Raw genomic sequence first — 13,530 nt, 5'->3', positions numbered from 1 at the left:
TAATGAGATTTAACCAATTGCTATTTATTTTAAAAGCTTTAAAAAAAAAAGGAGTATCTAAGCAACAGCTTTTTGCAAGACTTTAACAAACATGATGCTGAAGAAACTCTAGTCCGAAGTATTGGACTGAGTCCTGAGTCTCTGAATAACGTTCCAAGCATGGGACCTTCAAATTTTCCTGAAGAATGTTTTAAAGATTTTATTTCACACACATTCTATTAAGGAAGAAATCTGAACTCAACTGAATTCTTTTACTATTATCATATAAAATGTTCAGGTGTGCATTATATCCTGAGAAGAATGTTAGAATTTTATATGGAGATGAGGTAAAAAGGAATAGACTACAATAGAATGTAGAAAAAAACATAAGGGAAAAAGGCCACATTCTATAATGCCACACTAGCCAGAATACTGGCGGGATGATTTGTTGCATCTTCATTCTTGAGAAAAAGCTGTATCAAGAAGAATCCCCCCAAAGAATATTCCTCACTAAGGACACTTTTGTACTGAGTTCTGTGCAAAATAGTTATGGAACAGCTGGCTCAAGCATTCACACATTCAAGAAAACAACTAAGAAAGTTTCCTTACATGCCCACTTTCTTTTGAAAAACAGATACTCATGGATAATCTAGGTCTGTACTTTGTTGGTCAGCAAAGTACAACAAAAACCCATGGGAAGAGCTTTATTGAAAAGATAGTTCAGAGAGCATCCTTGCCATCCGTTGCTGTGGCAAGTGGTTCTAAACGCCGTGTGCTAGACTGTAGTTTTGGGGTTTTTTTTTACAAAATTATTTGGATTTTTTTTTAAATCCAGAATGCTGATTATCTAAAGAATACTTGAAATTATAATACCCTGTGTCTACTGTATCTTGAATCATCTGGATGTCAGGAGGTCAGCATCTTTTCACCGTGGGCAGCACTCAGATGAATAGAGAGGAACTAAGTGTTAAAGCCACATCCAAGAGTATGGAAAGGAGGAGGTTAGCTGGGAGAGCATTTTAATACATTTTAATACTATAGCTACATTACAAAGTGTTCATTTACCAGAAATCACAAGCATATGTCTATGGGCATGAGTCATTGCCAGAGGCAGTATTTTTTCTATTACACTCATTAGTTCTCAAACAAACACTACTGGTAATTAAATCTTACATAAAAAGAAATATGTCCCCGTTCTTCTGTGCTATACAAAGAATAACAGTCACAGCAGATTTACTCATTTTGAGTGCCTTCACTAAAATAAAGTAACTAAAACAGCAGATCAGTATTTTCAGGAAGCTCTCATCCATTGTCTTCTAAATATTAAGCTTCAATTTTTCCAGGACTCTCTATGATATGTATCTACTCCAAACTCTCCCTCCAACTTATTTTGATTCAAAATTCTCCTCTGAAATAAAAAATGGAAATCAAGAAAATTACATCAAACCTGATAAATAGATATCATTAATTGTTTAGGAAGAGTGTAACTTTACAAGGGTGAAGTGAAGGTATTTTGAAAATGACAATCACTGTTGAACCTTTAAACCCAAGATAACAATTCCTAACAAATATCATCAACAAAATTTTGATGAAATGATTTTCAGTTGGGCAATGTTACTATGAAGAAATCAAAATATTTGGCAAAACTGTTTCCATTAGGTTTAAAATTTCAGAGAAATATGTTCTGAGGGTATCTAACAGCTACATTTTGATATTTTTTAAATAGGATGATTTAGTTGTCTTTCAAAAATACTTTATACAGATACAGTACTGAAGTCAAATGGAAATACTTCAATACTGGCAGACCCCAATCCAAAACCATGTTCTTATACCTCTAGATTTTCCCCAAAAGTGCATACATTTCCATGCTTTACTATAATTCAGAGTGTCACTATCTCAGTCCTTTACACAGTTCCCATCCTAATCAGAAGATTGAGCAGCATCCAGAGCTCCTGAAATACTGACATCTCTATTCAAGCATACATGATTCTGACAGAATAAGGCAATATACATAAAAGAGCCTAAAACATCATAATGGTAAAATGGTATGTGGTCACTGAAATAATAGCCAAAATTTAACTCCCCGAAGAAAGAGGTCTTAGTAAGGCCAACCACAAATCTGTGTGACTTCTCTACAAAAAGATCTGAAAATGTGCAGGGCCTGTTTGCCCATAACTCTGTGTCATGCAGCTCCAGGCCAAAACAAGTGTCTGCAACAGCACAGGATGGAAACCACCATGCACCCTGGACTCTGAAATACCACAGCTACTTGCAGCCCTGAATTTTTTATACTTTTCAAGTAGATTACAGAACACCACCATATTCAGCAAACGGGAAATTAATTCAAAAAATTCTATAGTTTATTATCACTCAGAACACAGACAGCAATTACATAGAGAGAAGGAAAAATAAGTTAACTGCCTTCTTTGCACAGCCAAGGAAAAACAGACACTGTAAAGCTGCAATTCTGCCACCTTACTCCTACAAAGAAGTCAGACATCTCTGCTGGACAGAACTGACAATGTTATTTTTTTCCTGTATTTTTATCTCAGCTACAAACTACAACTTTGGACAGAAAACAATACTTTCTATGACATGCCTCTTTTTCTCATAATTGTATTGTTTTTTTTTTTTTGTTTGATCAACATTTAGACTTTCTTTCCCTCCCTAACACACAAGCATAAACAATCTGCTGGCAGATTGTCAGTAACAAACTTCATTAGGATATCCAGTGAGAAAAAGGCTTATTCAGCTTGGATAACTGTCACATGTAAAATTTTGATGTGGCTGTTAAAATACCTAAGTGATTAAAGTGCAAAAAGAAGCACTGACAGGATTCTACAGAGCAGGGACTAAAAACAAAGTAAGATTTTTCCATCAAAGTGACCAAATAAGATATGTTGGGAGGAAAAGAAAGAAACTCATCTTTATAAAAGAGTGTTTTTAAAAAAAATTCACTTTGTGTGAATTATTTTGTTGAAAGAGTCGTTAGCAGAATGTTAATAGCTTTATGCCCCCTTGAAGAACAGGTCATTATGCAAGTCCAGGTCAACTTAACCTACACTTGTGCAAAAATCCAGGTGCTCTCACGAAAGGAACTGAGTACCCAGAGAAGTCACTATTCTGGAACTGGGTCCTAGACAAGTCTCACTATCAACACCGAGGCGAAGAGGGACTAAGTACTTTGGCCTTTCCCTCATCCTCTGTCACTATGTTTACCTCTGCAACCATTCATAGATGGAGACTCTCATTAGCCCTTCTTTTCTTGCTGATGTATCTACAGGAACATATTTCATTTTCTTTTATGGCAGTAGCCAGATAAAGTTCCAGCTGGGCTTTGGCTCTTCTAATTTTCTCTCTGCATAACCTCATGACATTCTTGTAGTTCTCCTGAGTTGTCTGCCCTTTCTTCTAAAGGTCAAAACCTCTGCTGCTTTATTTATTTATTTTTTCTCCCTCTTGAGTTCCCTCCAAAGCTCTCCGTTCAGCCAGGCTCCAGCCTTCCTGGACACCTTTGTCCTTCAGGACTGCCTCCCAAGAGACTCTCTCAACAGGTCCCCTAAACAGGTCCAAATCTGCCCTCTGGAAGTTCAAGGTGGCAGTTCTGCTGATCCCTCTCCTTACTACTCTAAGAATTGATAATTCTATCCTTTCAGGATCGCTGTGCCTAAGTTGTGTTCCAACCTTCTCATCACACAACAGTCCTTTTCTCTTGGCAAACAAGTCCAGTGGGGCACCTTCCCTATTTGGTTTCCTCACCAGCAGCATTAGGAATTTATCTTCCACACACACCAGGAACCTCCTAGATTGCTTCCTTTCTGCGGTATGATATTCCCTGGTAAACTGAAGCCCCCAACAAGAACAAGGGGTAGTAATCTTGAGACTGTTCTATGGCTCCGTGTTCCATGACTCCCTAAAATCAGATCAACAACTGTGTCAGAGCAGTAAAAGCAACTGGCACTGAAGAAACAATGCAAATTATTTTGCTCAGTTTTGTTCCCCCATTAGCAGACATTTGCAAAAGTTAGATTTACTAGTTTTAAATCCTTGAAGGACATGTCTCACATGAAACTACATGCATATAATTATCTTGTTTCGAATGCAAAACCTGTTTTGACTAATTTTCTTCCCTGATTCTTCTATATTCTGGGTAGTTTTATTAATCAAATAATATTGCATTCCAGAAGAAAAATCAAATTCCATTAAAATGCAATTTAGAGAGACAAGAAAAAAAATATCAATAAATAAAAATGCAACTTCCACCAATTAACAGAGAAAATAATGGATAACTGAAATAAATTTGCAATAAATCAAGAAAGACCTTAAAGAAATTAAAAAATTATTTGCAGAAAAATTCCAACAGAGAGGCTCAAAGCTTCTGACATTGCTCATAACTATGAGAAATTAAGGAAATAGAAAGCAGATGAGCTGGAAGCATGTTATATGATGCTACCCTGAACTTACTACCCATTGTTATTATGTTTACAGGGCAAGGAAGGCTAGGGATCTGAAAATCATAGCCAGTTGGTTAGTTAGAATCTCTGGAGCTTATCCAGGTCAATGTCACACTTGGAGTAGGCCTACATACAATAAGGTGAGGTCAGCCATGGTACTCTTTGGCTAAACCTATTACGAAAACCTTCAAAAATGGAGATCACAAGCTCTCTCAGGGAAGATCCGCTCCAGCCCTTCACTGTCCTTCTGGAGAGAACTCCCTTCCACTAGATTCCCATGTGTTAAGAACACTGAGCTTCACTCACATTAAACAAACAAGAAATGTTTAAATTCAGATTATTTTCACTTGCAACCAGATGTATTTTAATGGCTTTCACAAGTTTATAAATTCTTGTTTTCTGTACCCAAACCACTCACAACAAAATGTCATCATTTAAATCACTAATGATATTTAGAAACACTCCTTAAATCCATTTAGTTGAGACTGTAATCCAATATATTATAAACCATCAGAGGTTCTACTTTTTGTCAACCAAGTGGAAGAAAATAGTACACTTGTTAAAAACCACCTTTTTGACTCAAAACCTAACATCTTGCCTCTCTGCATTGATTTTCCTTCAGCACAAATCATTCTCCCACGCTCAGACTGTCTGCTTGGGTAATAGGGCAGAAGGGCAGACATGAAATTACTTACAGTCTACTAAATTCCCTCTCCCTGCTGTTAAAACTAGGCCTACACATCTGGGTGTCCAAACACTGTGACATTTACTTCAGGACACTGGACATGCTCCTGTGCTATTCTGAAGGCTGCCAGTGGCAACCCTCAGTTACTTCAAGACATGAATGATATTCTTCACAGGTACCACACAAGTTCTATTGGGTGGCAGAAGAAAATCTGGCACTACCAGATGACATGCAGTATATATTTACCAGGAGAGACATAAAACAAAAAGTTGAATTTTCTATCACAACCTACATGGACATGTGAGCATGTGGTTTTGTCTAGTAAGTCAAATTAGAGTCAGTTTTCTTCCTAGCAGCTGGTACAATGCTGTGTTTTGTATTTAGGAGGACAGTGACGTTAATAACATGCTGATGCCTTAGATGTTGGCAAGCAGAGTTTACACTAAGTCAAGAAGTTTTCAGCTTCTCACACCAACCTGCCTGCAAGTAGGCTGGTGGGGGGCCACAGGAAGCTGGCAGGAAGTACAGCCAGGATGATCCAAAGTGGCCAAAGGGATATTCCATACCATGTGGTGGCATGCTCATTATATAAACTCGGGAGAAAGCTGGCTGGGGGCTGCTGCTCAGGAACTGGCTGGGCATTGATTGGCAGCAACTGCATCGTGCATCACTTGTTTTGTATATTCTAATTTTTTATTATTATTATTATTATTATTATCCATTCCTTTTCTGTTTTAGTAAACAGTCTTCATCTCAACCTACAAATTTTACCTTTTTTTTTTCCCTCAACTCTCTGCCCCATCCCACTGGGAAGTAGGGAACAAGCAAGCAGTTGTGTGGTGTTTAGCTGCCTGCCAGGTTAAACCAGAGCAAAAAATTAGGAGGAAAAGCATGGTGAGCAAATGAGACAATAACTAGCTTATCATACTCCAGACATATTCTTAGAAATATACAACTTGCAGTAATAAAGTATTCTGACACTGTCTAGCTGAAATCACGAATCAATAATATTAATCTGTAATACCTTCTACTTTGCTGCGAGTGGGTTCTTTACAAAGTCCTTGGGTTAAGTCCCGTGCACTGCCATATCACATTACAGCAGCCCCGAGGACATGGCAAGGCTGCTTATCTTGGCAGGGAAGAAGCTAACGGGGCGGGGCGTCCTTTTTACCTATGGGTGTGGCGTAAACACCACTGTTGTTGAGGTCACAGCCGACCTGTGAAAGTAACAGCTGCTGACCATTTCTTGCCGGAAGCTGCTGCTGCTTTTAGTGCTCACAAAAGTGTATACACCACAAGTTTTTAGACGTTTTCGGATTTTATAGGATCTAAGGACAGGCCCACCAAAAACTGAGATCTTTCCTTTAAGGAAAAGGGCAACTTGCACTGTCACATGGCACAAAAAAACCCAGATCTGCAAGGTAAACACACCATACAATTTCTATCCTTTAAAATTTGCTGTGGACTTCGCTTCTTCACTGCTCACCCCTGAGTACAAATCCTTTGCTGAAAACACGCGATGGCCCAGACATGAGCTTCATTCAGCTGTTCACCAACTGTGTATCTCAAGCCATCTCCACTATGTACAATCCTCTCTTTATTAACCAGAACAAGGGCAACCAGGGACACTCAGGACAGCAAAGAGCAGGAGAAAGCCTTGATAGCAACAGAGCATGATGCAAACACATACTGCTGCGTGGAGTGAGCAATGAAGGCTTGTTAGAGCCAGCTCATTTTCAGCCCCACAGTCTTTCTTCTCAGGGCACTCCCTCACACATGAGGTTTGTGGAATACTTGGGCCTTGCAGAGCACAGAGCTCACCACAGTTATGCAAGGTTAAAGGCTTCCGTTCCCAACTCTTGCCTGGGAGATGATTCACAGCACAGGTAGCTCACATGTCTCTTCCAGTGGTCCAACTGAGTGGCAAAGTGAATAAACTACTAATGGGCAACGCAATTTCACCAGTGTGGGTGAGTAGCACCCACTGTGAGCACAACAGATATCTAATGGAGACCAGGCCTGTGTCTAACCTTTGCCAAAAAACAGTGTGTGTCTTTCACCGACAACCAGAGAAGGCAAGCAGGCAGGCAAGCACACAGCCTGGTATCCTGTGTGGCGGGAAGATTGAACCCTGATCCCTCATTGCACCCTGAGCGTGGACACAGCAAATGGTGCCAGGCTTTGGCTGCAGCCCGGCCCCAGCTCTCCTCTGCCAAGAAACAGGCAGCACACTGACCAGACATGAGCTATGTCAGGTTCACAAAATCACTAGGGTTGGAATGAACCTCTGGAGATCATCTAGTACACCCCCCCGACAAGGCAGGGTAACCTAGAGCAGGTGACACAGGAACACATCCACCTGGGTTTTTGGTGAGTCTACAGAGGTAGACTCCATTACCTCCCTGGGCAGCGTATTCTGGTGCTCTACCATCCTCAATGTAAAGAAGTTCTTCCTCAAGTTGAGGTGAAACTTCTTGTGTTTTAGTTCATGGCCATTGCTCCTCATCCTGTTACTGGGCACCACTGAAAAGAGTCTGGCACCATCCTGTTGACACCTACCCGTGAGGTATTTATTTGCATTAATGTGATGTCCTCCCAGTATTCCCTTCTCCAGACTAAACAGGCTCAGCTCCTGCAGCCTCTCCCCGTAAGAGAGATGCTCCAGAGCCTTCATCATCTTTGCGGCCGCACACTGGACCCTCTCCAGCAGCTCGTTGTCCTTCTTGTACAGAGGAGCCCAGACTCAAGACAAATACTCCGGACCCCAGGGTGGGACAGTCTGTCCTGTCCCTTTTTCCTACCGCAAGCACAGCCCATGCCCTGGTGCTTTCGCGGCAGCCCGGGGCTCGGCAGCGGGACCGCAGGCTGCCCATTCCCGGCGCTCCGAGCCGGCCCAGGCGCGGTGCCGGTCCCGCTGTCGCTCCAGGGCACGGCTCGGCTCCTCCGCGGGTTCCCCGAGGCCGCAGCTGCCCCGCGCCCGCGGCCCTGCCCCGAGCACCGCCGGGACCCCACGACTCGGCGGGGAGCCCCGCGCCCGCCGCGCCCGGAGCCCTCCCCGCACCTGTAGTTGTAGGCGCTGAAGCGCTGGCTCTCCCGCAGCAGGGCGCGGTACAGCCGCAGCACCTGGGCACGGCTGGACGCTGCCATGTTGCCGACACCGAGCGGCTCCTCCCGCGGCGGCGAGGCCCCTTTTCCCCGCCCTCCCGCAGCCCGCGCCGGGCGCAGCCGCGGCGGAGCGGGGCCGCAGGGCCGGCGGTGAGTGGCGGCGCGGAGCGGCGGCGAACGAGGCTCGGCCCGGGCCCGGCGCAAGGCGCGGGCGGGGCGGGGCGGGGAAAAGCGCGTCCCGGCCGGCGCAGCCCCGGGGCGGCGGGCTCGGGGGACTCGGGGCCGGTTCTCGGGGCCCGCCGGGTCGGGCCTGCCCGGCGGCTCCGGCAGGGATCGCAAGGCGCGACTGTCCCTGGGTGCCTGTCGGGCAGTGCCGTGCCGTGCGGCTGGGAAGGGCCCGAGGGCGGGGAGGGAAGGCCCGAGCGGCAGGGAAAGCGAAAGCAGCGCTCGGTCGGTGAGGGCGGCAGCGCGGTGTGCGCGCCCCGTGCCTGGTGTGGCACACGGGGAGCTGCATGCTGGCGAGGGGACATGGAAATCGGGCTGGAAAGGAGCGGAGCAACAAGTCATGTGGGCAGGGGGTTGCCTCGAAATCGCTGTACACATTTGCAGTCAGTGTTCATGTACTGGAGAGGGTCCAGCTGAGGCCACAAAGATGATTTGGGGTCTGGAGCATCTGTCTTTATGAGGAGAGAGTACGGGAGCTGGGCCTGTTTAGTCTGGAGAAGAGAGGACTGAGAGGGGATCTCATTAATGCACATAAATATCTCAAAGGTGGATTCCAAGAGGTTGATGCCAGACTCTTTATTGATTCCCAGCAAAAGAATGAGGAGCAATGGCCGTAAACTAAAACACAAGAAGTTTCATTTCAGTCTGAGGAACAACTTTGCATGAAGGATGACAGAGCCATGAAACAGTCTGCCCAGGGAGATTGTGGAGTCTCCTTCTCTGGAGATGTTAAACCCACCTGGATTCCTTCCTGTGTCACCTGCCCTAGGTGACCCTGCCTTATCAGGGCGGTTGTACTAGATGATCTCCAGAGGTCCTTTCTGACCCCAGCATTCTGTGACCTGAAATCGCTGTAGACATTTGCAGTGTTCATCTGTGCTAGTGTACCAGGGCCCACTGTGTTACAGTGATGTTTCAGTCATTCCTCTCTCAATATCTAGTTTTAGGATGAATTCTGTTATTTAAACTAGCTTGACCTGCATAATTATAGTTCAGTTAACTTTAGTTTAAGTTAAGAGGAGGGAGTCTCTGACAGAGATTAGCAAGGATTTTCTGCCTGTGTGCTTCTATTTCAGTGTGAAATCTCCACTTTGTTACCAGTTTTCTTACTTTTGCCACCATCCTGAGAAATGACCACATGTTTTACCAGTGCCCATGTCTAAGGTTTCCTGTTTGTGCAGATTTTCAGAAAATTAATGACTGTGTTGAACTTTGGAAGAATTTAACACACAGGCCCATGTGTGCTGAAACTGGCCTTGAAGAGGATAGGAGCCAGTCAGGAATCACTGTACATACTGCCTGTGTATCATACAGCACACAGAATGACAGACCTGAGACATTCAAAAAGTAGATTCTACCTGTTTTTACTAAACTTCTTTGCTGTGAGGCTGACGCCCTTTTTCTACTTAAGAACTTCTTTTATTGTGTTTATACCAGGGGCATCCTGATCCTTTTGTTGCTGGTGTCACCCATCAAGCATCCTTCATTGCTGCAACCTTTACCACTGCAGAATAAACTTTACTTTGTAACTTAGAGGTATTATGCCACAGCTGTATTTAATACAAATGCAATGATTTTTGAATGTTATCAGCAATGCAATTTATATAGAATCATTGAATCATCAAGGTTGGAAGAGACCTTTAGTCTCCAGTCCAGCTGTTCACCCAGCAGTGCCACTGTAACCACTAAACCATCTCACCCAGTGCCACATCCAGATGCCTCTTAAAGACTGCCAGGGATGGTCACTCCACCACCTCCCTGGGCAGCCTATTCCAGTGCTTGGCCACCCTAACAGTGAAACATTTTTTTACTAATATCTAATCTGAATCTCCCCTGTCTCAGCTTTAAGGCCATTTCCTCTGGTCCTCTCATTGCAGGCACGGCAGAAGAGACTGGTCCCCACCTTTCTAGAACCTCCTTTCAGCTATCGTGACAGGGTTCCTACTTTGTTCACATTTTGATTTTTATATAGTAGATGTTTAAAACAACTATCTTGTAGATGTTCTACATGTCTCTGGCAAAAGTGCTACAATTGCTGCTTAAAATTTAACTAATATTTTATTGCATATGCATTTGAGTAGTATTATTTTTGTCAGTTGTACATCTGATGCAATTTACAGTTTGTTGCAAAGAACTAAAATAATCCTGTGCTTTGGATGTATTTAGCATAGACACATGAATTTATTTCAAATTTATCTTTGCAGGTACGCTATGTTTTAGAATGGAGATTTTCCATATGTAGAAAATTTCCTGGATATTCTCTTTATCAAAGCCAAAACTAGAAATGTTAGAGGAAATACAGAAAAACATATACAGCTGCAGTACTGGGATAAGCATAATGCTTCTGAGTCCTTCCCTTGTGAGTTACAAACCAGTGTGTTTTGGGTTAGGTCTTGGCATTCAGGACACCCACATGGAGAAATACAGAGCAAGCATGCCCTTCATTTGCCAGTGGGACCAACCCAATTCTCCTTGTAGCCCAAGCTGTGTTGTTGATGCAGATTGCCATACCAGAAGCAGGACCCATCTGGAGTGCTGGTGCTCCCCATCTTTGCAGCTGTTGGTGGCTGGGCTGCTTAATATATATTACAGCAGAACCCTGGCTTTGTGTCTACAAACTTACCATCTTCCCTGAAAGCAGCAGTGGCTACCCTGCCCTTTGTTATGATGGTGGGCTTCAGACAGCTTAAAGGGATATGGTTCTGTCATGTACAGAGCAAAACTTAGGGCTTAGCAAAGTTATGTGACATCATTTTGTGGATGAGCGTGGCAGTTTTTCCATCTAATTTTGCAACAGCCCTCAGGTATTGTTGGAAATAAAGTTTTCATGTTACAGTCCTCAGCTCTGAAAGATGAGGGAATAATTGGGATGAAAGCATTAAGCAAATTTTGTTTACAGGAACGCTCGGTTTAATATTAGGAAATAATTATAAATTAATAAAGTAAAAAGTAACTTTGAAGTAGCCCCAAATGCTAATCCTGTTCCGGAAACTCCCTGACAGTTTTTGTGAGGTTTTTTTTTAGGTAACCATGTTTTTGTCTTCAAAAAGCCTAGAAACCCCATATGTTTAGAATAAGCAGTAAGCACATAATCAAATGCAAAGTAAATCTATCAAAGGAGAGAAGTCTTTCCTCTTGTCTCCCTTTTCTAGCTTAACCTTTAATACACTCAAGAAGGGAAGAACAATTTTTGGCAGAAACTTGTCACCTTTATGCAGTTGGATTGGTACTGTTAATTGGAAAAAATAATTATTTTCTTATGCATTTGTTACTGTGCTTTCTTGGAAGCAGTGGGTTATGGTCCCAGAAGTTGTGCCATTCTGCTGGAAGTGGACATTGCTGTGACCAGGGTATGTGGCTAGCACAGACCTTTCCCGTGAGAATTCTTTCTCCCTTCTTCCTGTGTTTTATAAACAAAGATAAAGTTTGGATGTTTGTTGAAACAATTTCTCAAAATATGGACAATTCAGGCCTGGCCAATCAGGCCTAGGGGGAGGCTTCAAACTGACCAATCTGGGTCACCTTTAAAAGTCTGTATAAGTTGGAATTAAATAATAAAAGCTTCTTCTTGATGCCACACTTTGAACCTGGATCTTCTTTCTCTGCTAGTGGCTCAACAGCGACAAGGGTACACATGTTTCTGCTGGCCTTTGTTCATGTGCATCGCTGCAAGCCTGCAGGGTGTTCAAAGGACAGACACAGCCCAAATGACCACTGAGTGTCCTGGGACATTGGAGCCTTTGTATAGGAGAGCAGTAATAACCACTTCATTAGCTACCTCCTCATTCCCAAGGGGAAGACCACACCTGAATTTAGGGCTGGTGGGTGTTCATTTTTACAGTAGTCTTTGCTTTCAGCCTTTGGTCTGGAAAGGAAGGTGGTATGTGCCTTGCCTTTCTGCATCTCTCGGGATAAATAAGCATTTTGAGAAGGATATAACAGCATCAGTTTAAGTATGTAGTTGCTAAAAGAGGGGAAGGAGGGGAAGGAATTTGGATGAAATACCTGCAGGGGCTGTGGACTGGTGTGAAAAGAAACAGCTGTTCTATTCTGTGGAACATATTCGATGTCTTGTCGTCTGTTGTTGAATTGTTCCTTGTGGTGCATTATTTCAGCTTTATGACATGGCACTGAACACTCTCAGAGAGCATGTGCTTTCCTGGTATGCTGCTGTTGGTTTGCATTATTTTTCTTTGGGGGTCAGAACAATAATTGATTGTTGTGATATTGTAATCTCTTTTAATTATTGTTTTTCAGTTTATGGAAACATACTAATTTTTCCGTGCTGCTTTGGTGTTGTGTCTCTTTTCTTTCCTTCTCTTAGTTCTTGGTTGATAGAGTAGTGCACAGTGAGATCCTACACAGTGTGGAGTAGGACCTTTAGAAGAATGATTACAAATCACAAGAATTTTGGGATTCCAGTGACAAGTGTAACAAAGTATAATTTAACTGTTTCCCATGGTGAATAGGATTTCCACAGATTAACAGGAGGCCTTGACTGACTCTGCTGTTTCCAAAAAAAAAAAATCATTTGGTTGCCATGTAAAAAGAACATTTTTATTTAAGAGGAGAAACTTCCATATTTCAATTTCAGCTGTACTTCTGAATTCTTTGTGCATTTAAAAAAATCCTTCCTAGAAGTTCAGAGGGAAGGAAAAATTGTAACAAAACTCTCAGTCAGCTTTTTGTGAGTTACCCCATCTCTTTCCAAACTGATTTGCAGAATGTTGTGTATTGTTTAAAGTATGATTGTAAGAATAGTGATTAAGGGAAAACCAAAATGCAACCATTAGTGCATTTGCTGTTGTAATACTTGGTCTTTAAAGGGAATACCTGTATTACTACTGCTCCTAAGCCTTTCCTGGTTCATGATCTCTTGTGCTGCAGGAATTGAACTGAAATTAACCATGAATTTTTTTCCTTTTTTGGCCACAGTTTTAACTTTCTAATTTCCTGTGGCCATATGCAGTTGCAGAGGACTTGGTGGGCATTGTGTTACCTGAGAATTAAGATGCTGGACAGTTCAGCAGTTGCAGGACAACTTCTGTATCAATGACATGCAGTGCTGTACACCATATTGGT

The 13,530-nt window shown here is 42.8% G+C and overlaps 2 protein-coding genes and 1 long non-coding RNA gene across 8 annotated transcripts in view; 1 reads left to right on the top strand and 2 right to left on the bottom strand.

The window, feature by feature from the left end:
• The window catches only part of LYRM4 (LYR motif containing 4), an 85,231-nt gene extending 76,916 nt beyond the window's left edge, over positions 1–8,315 (bottom strand). Inside the window, exon 1 of the mRNA XM_085051978.1 lies at positions 8,180–8,315. Within this exon, the coding sequence (XP_084908104.1) occupies positions 8,180–8,265 (86 nt within the window). The 5' untranslated portion in view covers positions 8,266–8,315. The remainder of the gene's footprint in view (positions 1–8,179) is intronic.
• Positions 2,594–6,780, bottom strand: LOC146441557 (uncharacterized). The gene is made up of 2 exons (XR_014850455.1): positions 6,143–6,780; positions 2,594–3,892 (listed from the first exon to the last, which is right to left on the bottom strand). It is a non-coding gene; the product is annotated as an uncharacterized LOC146441557 (long non-coding RNA).
• The window catches only part of FARS2 (phenylalanyl-tRNA synthetase 2, mitochondrial), a 239,735-nt gene continuing 234,446 nt past the window's right edge, over positions 8,242–13,530 (top strand). For 3 of the 6 annotated variants that reach the window (XM_085051970.1, XM_085051968.1, XM_085051971.1), the window contains exon 1: positions 8,242–8,373. The gene's annotated coding sequence lies outside the window, so the exon portion shown is untranslated. Of the gene's footprint in view, positions 8,374–9,885; positions 9,985–13,530 lie in introns of all 6 variants that reach the window. The other 3 variants (XM_085051974.1, XM_085051973.1, XM_085051969.1) reach the window with 2 other exon arrangements.

Source organism: Lichenostomus cassidix, chromosome 2, assembly GCF_008360975.1.
Source record: "Lichenostomus cassidix isolate B80296 chromosome 2, HeHo_3.0, whole genome shotgun sequence".
Lineage (NCBI taxonomy): Eukaryota > Metazoa > Chordata > Aves > Passeriformes > Meliphagidae > Lichenostomus > Lichenostomus cassidix.
The sequence above is the reverse complement of the archived record's forward strand: the minus strand, read 5'-3'. Positions and strand labels throughout refer to the sequence as shown.